Source organism: Silene latifolia, chromosome 5 (assembly GCF_048544455.1).
Source record: "Silene latifolia isolate original U9 population chromosome 5, ASM4854445v1, whole genome shotgun sequence".
NCBI classification, from domain to species: domain Eukaryota; kingdom Viridiplantae; phylum Streptophyta; class Magnoliopsida; order Caryophyllales; family Caryophyllaceae; genus Silene; species Silene latifolia.
The window spans coordinates 12458681-12477663 of NC_133530.1; the positions used below are offsets into that span (position 1 = coordinate 12458681).

The 18983-nt window shown below is 37.1% G+C and overlaps 1 protein-coding gene across 1 annotated transcript; it reads left to right on the forward strand.

Annotated features, from left to right (window-relative positions):
* The first annotated feature begins 5898 nt into the window (after nt 1-5898).
* On the forward strand, nt 5899-7061 carry LOC141654837 (protein FAR1-RELATED SEQUENCE 1-like). Its single transcript, XM_074461952.1, has 2 exons — nt 5899-6094; nt 6661-7061. Exons 1-2 carry the CDS (start codon nt 5899-5901, stop codon nt 7059-7061), a joined length of 597 nt encoding a protein of 198 aa, XP_074318053.1.
* The last annotated feature ends 11922 nt before the right edge of the window (nt 7062-18983 follow it).

The following is an 18983-nucleotide window of genomic DNA, read 5'->3' on the forward strand; positions in this document are numbered from 1 at the left end:
TGGCGCATCCACAGCGCTTCAACCCAGTTTATATATATATATATATATATATATATATATATATATATATATATATATATATATATATATATATATATATATATATATATATATATATATATAGAGAAGGGTTCTTATAAGGCCTTCATACCTTATAAGGCCCTAAGTCTTTATAAGAGCCCTTGGATGAAGGGATTGAAGGGATGAGATGAGGAGAGAGGGCGTGGTTTTTGGAGCAAAAAAAAAGGGAAATGGTGATTGTGTGAGAGAGGGACCACTTTCACTGTTTATGTACTGCGTGCATATGAAATCCCGCGGATAATAGCAATAAACAAAGCCTCCTATATCATTTTGCATGCTTCCCTCCTCTTTTCACCATTCAAAACATCCGAACAAGCGAAAACCTAAAAATCCTCAAAAAAACGATCCTAAATACGTAAAATACAATATCAATCATCAAAAAAATAAGAGGAATTTCAGCGCACATGTAAAACTACATCAGTGATCATCATCAAATAACTTTGTTGAAGAGAAATTAAATTCTCGGTGTTCATCAGAGAAACAAGCAGGAAATGACAGTCAGTGTTTGTGAAATGGATCATATGCAGATTGAAGTTGCCGTCAATGGTGAGTTGTTTACTTTCTTATTTGTGTCTAGGTTATTAGTGTAGCTTGATGTTAATGGCAAAAAATGACAGGTTCTTATTTTATTTTGGTAGCTTGTTGTTGATGGCAAAAAATGATGGAAATTTAAAAGCTTGATAAAGTACGAATTATATTCATCGTGGGTTTTTGTATAACTCTGACCCAAATATGAATAACTTGAATATCTGATGTCAACATGCGTTCTATATTCATCGTGGGTTTTTGTAAAACTCTTTGACAATTTCCTGCAGATTCAAGTAACAGAGTAACTCAAACCCTAAATTGTGCGTAAAAACTTTTACTAACCAAGCAATTTTGATATAGTTATTCATGTTATAGCTGAAGTTTATACATTCATTAAGTGAAGTTATAGGATGTGGACAGTTGTACATTATATGCCTAGAGTTATACAGGCTGTGTCAAGAGTTATACATTGTATGATTAGAGTTATACAGACAGTGTATAGAGTTATACATTATATGCCTAGAGTTATACATTCTGTGAAGTACAGTTATCCATATATAGGTAAGAATTATACATTGTATGACTAGAGTTATACATTCTGGAACTACAGTAATACACTCTACAATGTATAACTCTAGGCATATAATGTATAACTCTTAGCATATACAGACTGTGTTTGGAGTTATACATTATATCCATAGAGTTATACATTATATGCCTACAGTTATACATTTTATGAGAAGAGTTTTACATTGTGTAGGTAGAGTTATACATCGTATAACTAGAGTTATACAATGTATGACTAGAGTTATACAATGTATGTCTGGAGTTATACAATGTATGACTAGAGTTATACATTGTATGACTAGAGTTATACAATGTATGACTAGAGTTATACAATGTATGTCTGGAGTTATACATCGTATAACTAGAGTTATACACAGTATGACTAGAGTTATACAATGTATGACTAGAGTTATACAATGTATGACTAGAGTTATACAATGTATGACTAGAGTTATACATTATCTACCTACAGTTATACATTGAATGAGTAGAGTTATACATTATATGCTAAAAGTTATACAGGCTGTGCCCAGAGTTATACATGTTCTTTGCATGTGTTTTTCTCCGTCATTGTTTTTTCTGTAATTATTATTCGCTTGGTTTTTCTGTGTTTGTTAGTAAAACAAATTAAATAAAATAAAACAAAGAAGATGATGGAGAGGATACATGAACTTAATTAATAGATATATAGATACATAAACTTAATACATTGCTGAAGCTACAGTTCTTAGATGTTCATATAGGGATGCGATCTCTCTTCTATGAGATTCATCCTCTCCTGCTTTGCTACTTGGAGGTTTCGTTCAGCAGTTGCAATATCTTCTAATAGCTGCAGTATCTGCTGCTCTAACAAGCCATTTTTTTTTGCGTCCTTAAGTGCGATCCGAGCATCCTTAAGGAATTCCCTGTACTTCTTCTCGATTTCCCTCAAGCGGCTTATGAATCTTTTGTTGTACTCGGTGGTAATGCATGTTAAACGAATGGTATCATTCATTATTGAAGGAAGTTTGGAGTTTATTAGGTGTTAAAGATTTAGGGTTTGGAGTTGAGGGTGGAGATAGGGATATAATGGGTGGTTATTGAGATCTTTGGAATGTATTTATAATTAGTAATGTGTCCTTTGATTTATTTTTTAATTAATATATTTGTTTAGTAATGTGTCCTTTGATTTATGAGGAGAGAGTTATACAATGTATGACTAGAGTTATACAATGTATGACTAGAGTTATACATTATCTACCTACAGTTGTACATTGAATGAGTAGAGTTATACATTATATGCTAAAAGTTATACAGGCTGTGCCCAGAGTTATACATGTTTTTAATTAATATATTTATTTTTTAATTAATATAATTAGTAAAGTATGCCTAGAGTTATGCATTAAAAACCTAGAGTTATACACAATGTATAACTCAATGAACAGTCATTGTGACTTAAATTAATAGATATAGATAATGTATAACTCTAGTCATGCGATGTATAACTCTAGATACACATTGTATAACTCTTAGCTAGAGTTATACATCGCATGACTAGAGTTATACAAACTGTTCATAGAGTCATACAAAGAAATGCATAGTTATACGAATGTGTCTAGAGTTATACATTTTATGATCGAGTTATACATTAAATGCCTGCGTCATATTTTTGTGGCTAGAGTTATACATTTTATGATCGAGTTATACATTAAATGCCTGCAGATTATACATTCTCGTGCCCGTGAGTTATACATGTTATTTGCATGTGTTTTTCTCCGTCATTGTTTTTTCTGCATGTTATTTGCATGAGTTATACAACAAATCTTTATTTATTAATTATTCGCTTGGTTTTTCTGTGTTTGTTAGTAAAACAAAATAAATAAAATAAAACAAAGAAGATGATGGAGAGGAGAGTAAAACAAACCCACATCTTAATTAATAGATATAGATGCATAAAATTAATGCATTGCTAAAAATACAGTTCTTAGGTGTTCATATAGGGATGAATTCTCTTCTATGATATTCATCCTCTCCTCCTTTGCTATTTGGAGGTTTCGTTCCGCATTTCCAATATCTTCTAATAGCTGCATTATCTGCTGCTCTGACAAGCCATTTTCTTTGGCGTCCTTGAGTGCGATCCGAGCGTCCTCAAGGTAGGTCCTGTACCTCCTCTCAATGTCAAGCAACCGGCGTATGAAACTCTTGTTGTACTCGGTCATAATGCATGTATTACGAATGGCATCATTCATTGTTGTTGAAGGAATTTGATGGGTTTTAACGATTTAGGGTTTTGAGTTTAGGGATATAATGAACTGGTTTTTTAGATAGTAGAATGAATTTATAATTAGTAATGTGTCCTTTGAGTTGTTTTGTAATTAATATGTTTGGGGTTTGATGCTTAAATTCATACGAATTTTGTTTAGGAAGTTGTGCCATATCCCTCCTTGAAATCTTATAACCCTTCGCATTCCATATCTTTGTCTTTGTTTCATTAAATGTATAACTCTTAGAATGTAGAGTTATGCCTAGAGTTATGCATTATATACCTAGAGTTATACATTATTTGCTAAGAGTTATACATTGTGTGGAAGGAGTTATACATCTTACAGTCTCTGCCTAGAGTTATACATTTTGTAGCTAGAGTTATACATCGTATAACTAGAGTTATACATTGTGAGTACAGTTATACATTGAATGACTAGAATTATAAATACTGTGACTAGAGTTATACATTATTTGACTAGAGTTTTACATTACGTGACCGAGTTATACACGGTGACTAGAGTTATACATTAAATGACTAGAGTTATACAAACTGTGACTAGAGTTATACATTGTATGACTAGAGTTATACAAACTGTGACTAGAGTTATACATTGTATGACTAGAGTTATACATTGTATGACTAGAGTTATACGTTATCTGACTACAGTTATACGTTCTGTGCCCAGAGTTATAAATTGTATGACTAAAGTTATACATTATACACCCATAGTTATACAGTCTGTGGCCAGAGTTATACCGTATGTGCATAGAGTTATACAGTATATGCGTTGAATTATGTATTTCTTAATCATTTCATGGTTGATTGATTCTCGGTCGGATGGTCGCAAGGCAAATGGAAAGCGAGTATTGTAAGCATTTGGCGCGGAGTTTACACCGTGTGTAGGGCGACAATTTTTGAAATCGACGAGGCGGTGACATTCTATAAAGTTTATGCATTGGCAACCGGGTTTGATGTTCGGAAGTACTCGACGAAAAAATGGCGTGACGGTGAAATCAGTCAAAGTTCTTTGGTTTGCAGCAGAGAGGATTCACATATGTCCCAAAAGGAGAGCGGTAATTAAAAAAAATGAGATCGGGATTACGGAAGAAGGAATGCAATGGGGAAAAAGAACTGCGAACCAGAGGAAATATACAATCAAGAGGGTAGGGTGTAAAGCACATGTGAGGCTATTTATGAAGAATGGATTACTAGTAATTGACCGATTCCACATGGGGCATAATCACGAGCTTGTATCGAGTGAGGATCGTCGATTTCGAGAAGATGTCGCGGAACATAGAAGATTTTCACAAGTACTTGATAATGTACAACTCCAGGGTTAGTTTACTATTAAACAAACATCCACTAATTAAATGGCAAACTTCTGAAGTTATTCACGGAGATGATAAAGTTATGTAAACCTAAAAGTTATAAATAATAAGAAGTTATAAGAATATTTGAAAGGGTTATAGTTGAGGAATTCTTGGTTATTAATCAAAGACACGATAAGGATTTGTTGTCCACTGCAGTTGAGGATAGGAGCAACAAGGACGTACAACATGTGTAAGGAGTTCGTAAACGGGTTCGAGAACATTGGTGCATCCTTAACTGATTTTAAGAACTTCCACCGAGATGTGAAGTGCTTCATCCATAAACGGGACGGTCAATTGTTCATTGACCGGTTCAAGAATATGGCACAAAATAGGCAGGGGTTTTATTTTGATTATGAAGTTGATAAGGATAATGACCTTGAAGCGCAATATGGGTGACGAGTAACCGCTAGAAGGAACTACTCCGTTTTTGGAGATGCAAGTGTCGTACGACCCAACGTACTCAACAAACAAGTACGATATGATTTTCACGCCATTCACTGGCATAGATCACCATAAGCGGTCGGTGACATTACGCCCAGGGCATTGATTGCCCATGAAGACCATGAATCCTTCCGGTGGGTTTTCAACGGGTTTGAATGCCATGGGAGGAAAGGAACCCAAGTACATTATCACGGATCGGTGTCCGGGCATTATTAAGGCCGTACCCCTTGCTTTCAAGATCGCACGCCACCGATTTTGCATGTGGCATATAATGAACAAGGTGCCATCAAAGGTCGGGGTGACAAGGGAGGATTATAAGGAGTTCATTCAGAAATTGAACAACATTATATGGGACGACAACATCGAAGCAGACGACTTTGACGCTAGGTGGGCAGAAATAATGGAAGCGCATGGTCTTGTGAACGAAGACCGGTTTCTGAGCGTACGATAAAAGGAGCCAATGGGTGATGGCACATTGCAGGGACTTGAACATGGGTGGTGTAATGAGGACAACCCGAGAGATCGAGAGCACTAATAGTTTTTTAAGAAGTTCGAGCAGAAGTCGTGCACGTTAGTGGAGTTTTGGATGCGTTTTGAAAGCGCTATGGACCATCAACGGCATACGCAGAAGAGACTTGACCATGAAAACCGACACTCAACACCGTGATGGGGACGCATTTACCCATAGAGGAAAATGCGTCGGATGTTTATACCCGTGAGGTTTTCAAGGAATTCCAACTAGAGGTCATTTGCTCAACCGATACATGTAAGAGTGTCGGCTATGCTGAAGTCGATGGAGTTGAAGTGACTGTCGTAAAGGATTCAATCAGAAAGAAAAGTTTCAACGTAGAGTACAACCCAGGTAACAACATTTTGGCATCAACTTTATGTAGTAGTTGGCTGAAGTTGCTAGATATAGTACCAAAGTTACATTGTCCGAACATAGAAGTTATACAATTGTTCGATGAACTATGATTATCATTTGTATAAAATCTGACATGTTGAATAACTTAAGTTTTCTGAATGTATAACTTTTCTTATTATATGCATAACTCTACTTGCAGAATGTATAACTCTTGTTGCCATATGTATAACTCTACCTTCAGAATAACATTAGAAATTCAATTTTTCAATGAACTGTTGTCATTTGTAGTATAACTCTGATTACATTTTGAATAACTTTAGCTTTCAGAATGTATAACTCTTGTTGCCATATGTATAAATCTACTTTCAGAATAACATTAGAACTTATTCAATTTTTCATTTGAACTATGACTATTTGTAGTATAACTCTGAATTTAGTTTGAATAACTGTAGCTTTCAGAACGTATAACTCTTGTTGCCATATGTATAACTCTGCGTGATAATGTTTAACTCTTATTATTATATGTATAAGACTACTAACTGCATAATTTAATTGGATTACAGGGACACAGGCTACACAGTGCAGCTGTATGATGTTTGAAAGGATGGGATTTCTGTGCCGACATATAGTCTGGATTTTGTCGGCTAACGGCATGAAGACAATTCCAGTTGATTACGTTTCTACAAGATGGAAAAAGGATGCATTGCACTTCAGATTATCAGAATGTGATGGTGTACAAATGGAAACAAATAGTAGCGCTGATGCAAAAGAAGTTGCGATGGTGAAGTTGTGGTCAGAAGTTCATTCAACCATTGGTTTACTTCGTGGCGCGAGTGAGACTGAAGTTGTGAACTTAAGCTCGTTAATTAGAGAGTTCAAGGAGAAACTTTTACCGTACAAGAAGGATTTAACAAAGCAACAGGAATTTGAGCAAATCCTTGGTTGCCCCTTGATGACGAGGTAACAATACTTCCACCAAAACAATCGAAAAACAAAGGCGTGGTAAAAGAATGGTGTCGGCTAAGGCTAAAGCCATTGCCTTGGCTTCTAAGCCAAAGCGCATGTGTAATAACTGTAAACAAATGGCACACCACGATAAACGGAACTGTCCTAACCCATTCTCTGAGCATCCACCGTCTTCACCAGCATCTGAAGGAGTAGAAGAAGAAGAAGAGGAAGAGGAAGAGGAAGAAGAAGAAGAAGAAGAAGAAGAAGAAGAAGAAGACGAAGACGACGAAGAAGAAGGATAGAGAAACTTAACATGTTGTAGTAGTAGGTAGTAGAAAAATACCCCCGTCTCAACAAATTATTTACAATCTTTTTTTCTTTAAAAGGTAAAAAATCTGGTGAGACGGAACGGGTATTTAATAGCTAGCTTTTGTCTATTTTGATGGTGATTGCACCTTCCAGATTGTATAACTTCAGTAATATGGTGTGTGAAATTTGAAGCTAATGTTGTACAACTCTATGACATTATTTTGATGACTTCTGTTCATGGCAACATATTCAATATTTAAAAGTGGCTTTAAGAAGGAATTATAATTTCAGTGGCTTTAAGTACAACTCTTACCCATACATGGATAAATGTACTTCACAGAGTGTATAACTCTTGTTCAAAATTTGTATAACTCTTGTTATTTTTTGCAAAACTCATAATTGGCTAATAAAATTTGCCTTTAAATAACTATGATCATATGTTGTATAACTCTTGTACACAGTTTGTATAACTCTTGATGTTTTTTGTATAACTCTTGGCTGTCTAATAAATGTTGTATAACTCCTGCACATAATTTGTATAACTTTACTCCACAGAGTGTATAACTCTAACACTTATCTGTAAAACTTGGATTTTATTTATGACTAACCAAGATGATGTAGTAACAATCTATTCCAACAAGTTGTCTAAGTTGTTAAGGAGTTTCTTGACAACATTCTAGAGTTCCAAAAAAAGAGAATACAGAATCAAAGGGATCCATTCTATTTTTTCGCAGGTTTTTTATCTCCTCTCCGCGCTGCTTTCCGTCTGTTTTCTACTACCTTCAGAATCTGTAATTTATCGCCAATGAAACCATTGACCTTGGTCAGAACTCCTTCCCTGATGATGTTCATGTCAGCTAGGAGAAGCGTCGCTGCCAACTGGATCACCAAATATCGACGATTCACCTTCCTCTCGAGATCAACGTGAACAAAACTTTCACCCTCGTACATTAACATGTGCATCATGCAGAACAACCCAGACTCGGTGTCGTTTATCGTTTGCGGATGCCAGGCAAACTGGATCTGTCGGAACTGGAACGACGGTATGTCTTTCGCTCTGCTCTTCGCGTCGTCCCTAGCCTCCAAGTAGTCGCTCATGAAGCTCGCCTGGCAGAGACAAGAACGTCAAAAAGTGAGATTTGTGAAAGCCCCTATAACGCTTTTTAGTTGAACATAATTACAATTTAATTCCACTTACAATGACGTGACATGCTTTGCATATCTCCGATTGCCGCGGACTTGAATAGTACTTACTGTCCAGGAGATCAATCGTCCTAGAATTAAAGTTGATACACACACATGCATAATGCGCTTCAATCTTAATGGGTACAAAGATTAAATCAGCCTTCACGCTGAAATCATTGCCACAGTCGGTTCGGAAGACGTCCCACGTATGGTACAACATCTCGGTGTCCGGTGTTTGTTGGACAGGGTTTCGAACAAGGCTCAAGATTATATCCTGTTCAAGTAGCAGTATATGAATGAGGATACCGGTGGAGTTATAGGGGTTGTGCATTGGAGTTTCACAGTAACTCTTACAGCAAAATGAAGAATGCCTAAGTATATACTGGTTGTTAATAACTTCTCAAAACAAAATGTTTAACTCCAGGGAGGGTATGTATAACTTTATACTTACTTACCCTTTGTGAAAGTTTTAAAGAGGGTATGTGCAACTCTTATAACATAGTAAAGGATTGATTAGGACCATACCATATGACGGATAAGAAGAAAGACGAACGAAACATCGCGCAATCCTCTGCCTCCAATCGATTAAGCAACAAGGACCAACACTCAATAACTTTTTCATCCATTGGTGTCTCAGGGAGCATAGACAACATTTGCAACCTATTAATTGTTCCGTGCCGGCCGTAACTCACAAGTGGTTCACTGTAGTGCAGACAGAAGGTGTTAATCAGGCTATGACGTATACTAAATGGGAAAGTAACTGCTATTAAAATGGCTGCATAAGTTCACTGATGAAACGTATGACTCCAAATTATAAATTGTACAACTCTGAGCATATTATGTATAACTGTACGCACAAAAATGTATAACTCTAGCAATAGAAAGTATAACTCTGGCCATGTAATGTATAACTCTAGTCATAGAATGTATAACTCTGGCCATAAAATGTATAACTGTAAGCATAGAATGTATAATGAATTACTCCAGGTATAAATTGTATAACTGTGGGCATATATTGTATAACTCTATGTATGGAAACTAATTGTATAGAATGTATAACTCTGGCCATAAAATGTATAACAATTAGAGTTTGACATCTAGGAACCAGAGTTATACATCTAGGAACCAGAGTTATACAAAAAAAGGTAGAATTCCAGTATGGAAATGTGTCTATATTGATATAGCTTAATATGATAAAACATTAGGATTTTAGACAGCTTACTCATTTGGATATTTGTAGTCATCAAGGAAAACGTAATCAGCCACTTGTTTGCGATACACCGGGATATCCCTAGTTAATGCCTTGTTCATCTTGACATTTTGGCGACCACGGCAAGGTTTGCGTCTGGTACCCCGCAATATTTGGTGCAACCAAGGCCATCGCCCTTACCCCGGGAGCGGCTATTAACAGCTGAGAGGGCCCGACTGGACGGCGTCCGGCCCAGGGCTACTTTGGAAGGTGGAGTCTGGAAGGTTGAACTGACCTTAGAGCAAGGTCGTTTCGCAGAACTGTTCTCTCCGGCGTTTCCAACACCTCTCTTCCTTCCACTTGTGTTGCCGGCTGTCCTCTGTTTATCACGCACCTCCTCCAATTCACGGTCTTTAAGCTCCTTAAAAGCTGTTACCCTGGATAACACATCTTCCCTGTCCTCGTTAATGTCACTGAGGACAAGGGTTGCAGCAATTTCCGCTCGCATAAGATCATTGCTTTCCTCAGTCCCTAGGGTACAATCGAATGGCTCTCCACGGTACAGCAACATATGAACCATGACGTACAGACCACAGTCATTGACACTATGTCCTGCTCCCTGCCAGTTGAATTTGATGTTGACAAAAGGGAACCCTTCAACTTTCTTGCCTTTGTCGAGCCTTTGTAGGCCATATACTTTCCCATTGCATCAGCCTGGCGGAAGTTAGGCAAGGCGTTTAAAAGGGGAAGACGTATTAACAAATCAAATGGAGCTGATAATTAATCTAGTCACCGATTTTATAAGTCTTACAAAGAATACGCGCAATCCCTCCGTATGGTAATTTGAGAAGATCGTCCTCGTAAGAACGGTTATCAAGATACTCGATCCGCCGAGAGCGGAAATTTATGCAAATGCAAGAGTAATGATCTTCATCGCCGATTGCTTAAGGGACGAAAACCTACAAACATGCACCAAAAATCTAAGAGTTATAAAACATAATTAGCAGATTAGAGGCATACATATTGTGCGTAGTTGGGGTTATACAGTCTGTGCCCAGAGTTGTACATTATATGTGTAGAGTTGTACATTCAATTTCCAGAGTTATACAGTATATTCTTGCAGTTGTACATTATGTATAATTGTGAAAGCTAAAGTTATATACTGTATAACTCTTGTCATAGGATGTATAACTCTAGCCCTAAAATCTATAACTGTAAGCATATATAGTGTAGTGTATAACTCCAGGTATTACTCTAGGTAAAACTCCATGCCTAACTCTAAAGCATATATTGTACAACTCTAAGCATATACTGTTAAACTCTACGAAAATAAAGCTCCCTTCCAGTATGTAAATGTCTCTATATTGATATCTGAGCTCACCATATCGGAGTCCAGTTGGAATGGACTAGTACACGACTCTTGCCACGTGTCCCACGAGTAACAAAAGCCTTCAGAATGATCAACAACCAAGTTTTTCTTCCTGCCTTGCCAAATTTCAATTGCTAGGGCCTATAAAAATGATAGACGGGGGTTGGCAGCTTGTATCATAAGTTACGTACAGTTTGTCACAAAATAACTTGCGAAGTTCGAGCACACTTACAGCGTGAGATAGGCCAAAGAAACAGCGCGAAGTGGAAACAGCTGCGGTGTTCGCGTGCGTAAGTCGATTGAGTCTGGACCAGTGATCGATGACATTTCCCAGAACTGTTTCCGGGCATCAACGACTGGAGATCAATACGCGTTATGCAGTTTGGACAGGGATATGTGACCAATTGTTCCCTACAAAGGATTAGCAAAATTGAGACACGCAGCAAGGGAATGCATTCATGGCCTGTTTGACTGTCGTATTGAAATATAGGTAAAACTTATATTTTACTTACGATTTTTTGTGGTCGTGGAATTCATCAAAGACATAATCCATTACATCCTTCCTCACCCTGAACACCGTCCTGAAACGTTCCTTGTTAAATCGCAACCACTGTGAGCATACGTGCTGGTCAGGATCGGGTGCCCCGCAATCCCGAGAACAACCTAGGTTCTCGGTACAATGTCCATACACGGAAGGGGGCGGTTGAATGCGAAGAAGAACGGATGGTGGATCATGTCACATCGCGGCACATAAATAGGGGGTGGGAGTGGCGCAACAGGCTCAACCCTAGCATCTCTAATTTCAACTACCAAACCTTCTTTGGCAGCACCAATCGTTCGCTCCTCAACCCCGGCAAATGCCTCATTCAAATCTCTAGTGCTCATGAAAGTCGAGGGATTTCATTTCCAGTACATTCCGTTGAAGGATCCCGGGGTGATCTCCGCACGGCCGACAACATCTACATTCCCACCCCCATTGTTAGAATGTTGTTCAACATTCTCAATTACATCCTTTTTAACAAAGTGGCACTGAATGAAAAATAACAAAATTAAACACCAAACGTATAAACGGCCATAAAATGTATAAGCGTAAGCATAGAATGTATAACTCGGCCATAAAATGTATAACTGTATACACTATATTGTATAACTATCTTTGTATAACTCTAGATATACCTCCACTATCTAATGTATAACTCCAAAGCATATATTGTATAACTCTAGTCATATCTTTGTATAATCGTAGTCATATACCAAAGCATATATTGTATAACTCTAGTCATATACTGTATAACTGTAGGCATGAATGAAAAATAACAAAATTAAACACCAAACGTATAACTCTGGCCATAAAATGTATAACTGTAAGCATAGAATGTATAACTCTGACCATAAAATGTATAACTGTATACACTATAATGTATAACTCTAGTCATATACTGTATATATTGTATAACTCCAAAGCATATATTGTATAACTCCAAAGCATATATTGTATAACTCTAGTCATATCTTTGTATAATCTGTAGGCATGAATGAAAAATAACAAAATTAAACACCAAACGTATAACTATGGCCATAAAATGTATAATCGTAAGCATAGAATGTATAACTCGACCATAAAATGTATAACTATATACACTATAATGTATAAATATCTTTGTATAACTCTAGATATACCTCCAGCCTATCTAATGTATAACTCCAAAGCATATATTGTATAACTCTAGTCATATACTGTATAACTGTAGTCATATACTGGTTAAGAGTTGTACCAACCGGCCGTTGCAGTGGCACTACATTTACAAGGCTTCAACATAAGTTTCAACAAGGTTATACTTGATCAACATAGAGTTATACACGACCAATAAACAAAAAAAAAAAACGATTGTATAAAAAGTATTTGTCGCAAATTAACAAACTTACCTCGCCACAGAACCACTCCGTCATTTGGATTTCCACGTGCGGCTTCCTTCATTTCAGCAGAGAAAACAGACACTCCATCAATTCTTGTGTGTCCAAACCCAATTCTGGGACCGTAGATTTTTCCATCACCATATCTGACGGTTGATTGTCTGACAATCGTTCAACAATTTCTGGCAATCCCTCCCCATGAACTTGCTCATGCACCGCATCACCTACCACGGGCCGAGATTCAGCATTCTCTGACCGTCCGTCAGCTTGGCCTACAATGTCTGCTGCTCTTTCATGGTCAGTGTCTGCCAATCTTCCAACATTTTCAGCATTTTCATTCAATCCGTCCTCATGAACGTGCTCATGCCCCTCATCACTGTCCCAGGCGAGCCTCATCGTCCTTTGACGGTCCGATACATTCGTCAATTTCTTCCTCGGTGTAACTCGACTCCAACAACAGTTGCCTGACACTTGGGACGGGGCTGCACACAACTTGATCCTCTAACCCTGGGCTAGCAGGTGACAACGGCTTTGACCACGAAACTGCAATTGATTTCGTTGGCGTGTCGGCTTTGACGGACTCTCGACGCGGCTCAACACGGGGGTTACCACCCCATCCACCCCCATCATTGCCGAGACTCTCAAGAACTTCACTGATTTGACGCGTAGATGCATCGATTCGACGTTTTTTTTTGGGAGGCTCAAGAACTACCTCTCCAAATTCGGGCGTTACCCACGTAAACCTTCACCTTTTCGCAACTGCTCGGCCTTCAGCCGACGTACTTTTGAATCTTTTCACCCTCAAAGAATTCTTGAGAGGCCTGACTAGCATTTAGGCCCGTCGGATCACTAGTTACAGCTTTGATCCGTGCGGTTGCATCTGCATACCATGAATAGAACACAATAGCGTTCCTTTGCATTTGCAGATAAAGCTCGTGAGTACCCTGCATCCAAGAAGTACAGTAAGTTAGTTATATTATAATATATGGGTACGTTCAGCTGAAACAGAATCCATCTGCAGAAATATATAATAGTTTGCACTTACATCGACAGCCCTAGCTTTCAATTCCTGGTCATCCTCGACCCCTGCTGGTAGTTCTATCTGAATGAACTTCTTCTCAGAAGTTGGGCAGGGTTGAGGGGGTGTGGGGGCTGTTAGCAACAGTATTTTGGGTTCACGCGGGGCGCTGAGGCTGCTACTGTCCACACTCCTTCCATAAGAGGGGTCTTGAAGGCACCTCGGATACCTGGTCTTAGACAAGGTTAAAGTACCCAATCCCCCTTGACCCACCTCAAATTTTACCCTCTCTACAAGCGAAGCTTCATCCCAATGTTTAATCAAAGGAAGATCACTATTACAAGGCTTACCCTTGTAATCATATCGCTGAAAGTAGCTTATCATGAGGAAGGGGATACACCCATTCAACATTGTTACCCCCTTTTACGATCGACCCCGCTTTCACCGTCATGTCCAAAATATAAGAGCACCAGTCAAAATGCGGGATGGCTTTAGGATCTTCTACAGCCCTTAACAGCTTCCAATCTATCCCGCTGTTTGGGGTGGGTGCGAGGAATGAAGACATACAGAACAACACAAATAGCCGGCAAAATTGATCGTCCGCCTCCTCGTACTCCACAAGTTGCTTGTGAACTTTCCCTAAGGGTATAGCACTATTCCCTTTGGCCACCCCGTACGCTTCCCGCCATTTGTCCTTCAGCTCCTTATTCTCGGGGTCGGTGGACCCCTTCTGCGTGCTCACAGGCACCAAAGGGAGAGGGTTGGGTCCTAAAGGTAACAAGAAACAGTCATGCACGTCATGCTTACTGATCATAAACTCCTTCTTCCGCGAAGCCCTGAACACATATGAGTTGTCAGAGAAGGATTCCAAGAACAGGCGAACGTGTGCAAGTGGGAAGCTCCTAATCTTGAGCTCCAAAAGGCCACCAAACCCAATTTTCTTAACAGCGGACACGTGATCCTCATTAAGATTTTCAATGAGAGAAACAAGTCTTTGAGGTCGACACGAAACCGTTATTTCATGCACCCTCTTTACCCTTGGCTTGGCCTCAACCATCTGGGGAAAAGCAAAGACAACACACAAAATTATACACACTGTACTTGCAATTATAGATATTTGGAACAAAGAAATAGACATCTTTGTGAATTAAAGTAATACAATAAATAGTCGAGTTATACAAAATATAAGTAAAGTTATACATTCGATAATAGAGTTATACAAAATATAAGTGAAGTTATACATTCTGATAATAGAGTTAATCAGAAAATATCAAGAGTTATACATTCGACAAAGACAAAAGTTATTCAAAATGTAATCGAGTTATACAACAAATGACAACGGTTATAAAAAGCTCAAACTTTGAACCTGGGAATCAGCTCCTTCTCAAGACTTGGTGCATCATCCATCCGTAGTGACAAATAAAAAGGGATTGATTATATAATGTGTAAAATTATATGTGTAACTTGAGCCATTAATGTATAACTCTATTATTAAAATGTATAACTCTAGTCATAGAATGTCTAACTCTGGCCATACATTGTATAACTCTAGTCATAGAATGTATAACTCTAGCCATGTAATAGAATGTATAACTCTAGGCATAGAATGTATAACTCTGGCCATAAAATGTATAACTGTAAGCATAGAATGTATAACTCTATTATTAAAATGTATAACTCTAGTATTAAAATGTATAACTCTATTATTAAAATGTATAACTCTAGTCATAGAATGTCTAACTCTGGCCATACATTGTATAACTCCAGTTATACATTATGACAGCAGAAGTTATTCAACATGTAATCAGAGTTATACAACAAATGATTGCGATAAAATGTATAACTCTAGCAATAGAAAGTATAACTCTGGCCATGTAATAGAATGTATAACTCTGGCCATAAAATGTATAACTCTAGTCATAGAATGTATAACTCTGGCCATGTAATAGAATGTATAACTCTAGCAATAGAATGTATAACTCTAGTCATAGAATGTATAACTCTGGTCATAAAATGTATAACTGTAAGCATAGAATGTATAATGAATAACTCCAGGTATAAATTGTATAACTGTAGGCATATATTGTATAACTCTATGTATGGAAACTAATTAGAAGTATAGTCATACATATAACAATTAGAGTTTGACATCTAGGAACCAGAGTTATACATCTAGGAACCAGAGTTATACATATTGAGTAATAAAGTTATACATCTAGTAAGCAGAGTTAGACATCTAGTAACGTATAAATCAAAATCAAAACTTTTAACCTGGATATCAACTCCCGTGTCAATACTTTCTACAACATCCATCTGTAGATGACCAACAATTGGGATTAGAGTTATACAGATATTTAATTGAAGTTACAAATCATTCTGTAAGAGTTATACCAACAAGACGAGATTTTTACCTTCGATTGATTTCTTGGAAGATTTCTTGGCATTTTTCTTGGCAAAAACCATTGTTAATTATAAAATGACCTCGAATTTGTTTCGCACAACCATAATTAACAATTGAACAAATAAACATCAAGAAACCCATAATTGCAGATTGAAAAATCAAATGAACTCTTTTTATGATAGTTTAACAAAGGCAATAATTAACAAAAAACAAACTACAAATCACTAAATAGGGAATGGAGAAAATACCTTATAAAAATGGAGACAGGCGAGTTTGCACGCGACTTGGTATTAATTTGTATTAATTTGTTGTGATGAAAATGGCGTTTGTTGGGATGGACTTAATTGGTAATGATGAAAATGGAGTTATCAGAATTGTGAAGAAAGAAAAGGAAGACGAAATGACAGGAAATAGAGGGAAAACACAAATACCCGCAAGTTGTTTTGAATTGTCTAGAAAATGAGGAGGGAAATGATCATTGACTGATGGATAAACAGTGTTGCATGCATGGGTTAGTGGGTAAGAGGAGAGAGGTAAATCAAAAATATTAGTTTAATGGGGTTTAGTGGGGTTTGACTGCCAAATCGTGGCCATTGCTTTGCTTGATCCAACCGTCCACATTAGGACTTATGGACTTAATATATGTAAGGACCTTAGTTGATCTCTTCTATATATATATATATATATATATATATATATATATATATATATATATATATATATATATATATATATATATATATATATAAGATTGATGATTGGTTTGATATAAAAAAATATGATTAATATGCATAATTAATGAAAACATAACTTGTTCGATATGAACATTAAAATGCATAATAATTACTACCTCCATACATTTATTTTCACCCCATTTGCTTTTGGGAGGTTAAAGTTTCCGAACTTTAACTGTAAATAAGTTGGAGAATAAAAATTAGGAAAAATTACAAATAACCACCATGTATTTGCGTATTTTTACAAATAACCACCACGTATTTGTTTTTTTACAAATAACACCCAAACTTTTACGTATACTCTCCAATCACCACCGTATATTTGCCCCGAGACACATTTTTCTTATTTTCCGAATCGTTAGTTAGCAATTTATGTCTAATACACAAATTACCCTTTCCATTTCCTAATTACTCCCGAAATCATTCAACAATTTGTAAAAATTGTCAAATTACTCCCAAATCACATGAATCCCCCAAATCCCTAAATCTGTGGATCAATTGATCACAATTCACAAGTCAGCATGTTCATAGTTCACACTATTAAATTATCTACAGCCAAGCTCCTAAGACCTACCATTATCATGCCATCCTAAATTAATCTCCTTTATCACCAATCCATCATCATACTCCACAATTAAATCGACACCCACCATCAAAGCTACCCTCACTTCACAAATCTGTACAACCATCAATGGCTGCCATTACGTTTTCGATTCCGATTCGGTACTACCATCACCATAGCGGCAGCCCAGAAACGATGGTCAGCACCACCATCCATCGAGCTCCTCACCTCCGCTGGAACCCCGATGCCAATTGACCACCGCTACTCCTTGTTCACCCCGCCATGGTCTCCCCTGCATCACACGCATAATCGGAACCGAACCCAGAATTGAATCGAGTATTGTCTCTGTGTTGAATCGATTTTCGACCGAGATGCTATGTATAACCCGACTTACAACTGATTTCTCGTCCCACATTTTTTGCAACCAATAACCTTCAACTTCTTCCCCTTCTCCAGATCGAGGTTGAAAGATTGTGAGCATTTGTCAATGGTTTTGGGTCTCAGTTAATTGTGAACAATTGATTGATATATTTGGGGATTCATGTGATTTGGGAGTAAAGGGGTAATGTAGGGAAAGGGTAATTTGGGTATTAGACAAAAATCACTAATTAACGAGTCGGAAAATAAGAAAAATGTGTCTCGGGGCAAATATACGGTGGTAATTGGGGAGTATACGTAAAAGTCTGGGGGTTATTTGTAAAAAAACAAATACGCGGTGGTTATTTGTAAAAACACGTAAATACATGGTGGTTATTTGTAATTTTTCCTAAAAATTATTAGATTAGATTATAATTCAAAAACATTTACATTTATTTTCGTGACATCTTTCGAACAAAAAAATTCATGAAAAAAAAGCAACTATAGACGTCGAAAAATACGGTCAAAGTGCCGTTTTAAAGACTGCAATAAAGCAAATTGAGTGAAAATAATTAAATAGGTGTGTGGAGGAAATATTAAATATAATACCCTTAAGCATTTATTTAATTTTCAAGAGGAGAAACGAAAACTTTGTTTTTTATTTTTGTAGGCGTGAATACATTATGACACATTTGGAAATGGGTTCTCTCCATTCTCTTAATAATAATTTTCTCTCTCACGCTCATTTTCCTTTATTTTTATACGTAAATTTAGAACCGTTAAATGTTATCAATATGCTATCCGGACCATTGATAAAAATTCGTCTCTCCATTTCTTTTTAGAAAATGGAGAGAAAATAGACTCGAAAAATTTATGGCTAAAAAAATGTTGTGAAGCGTA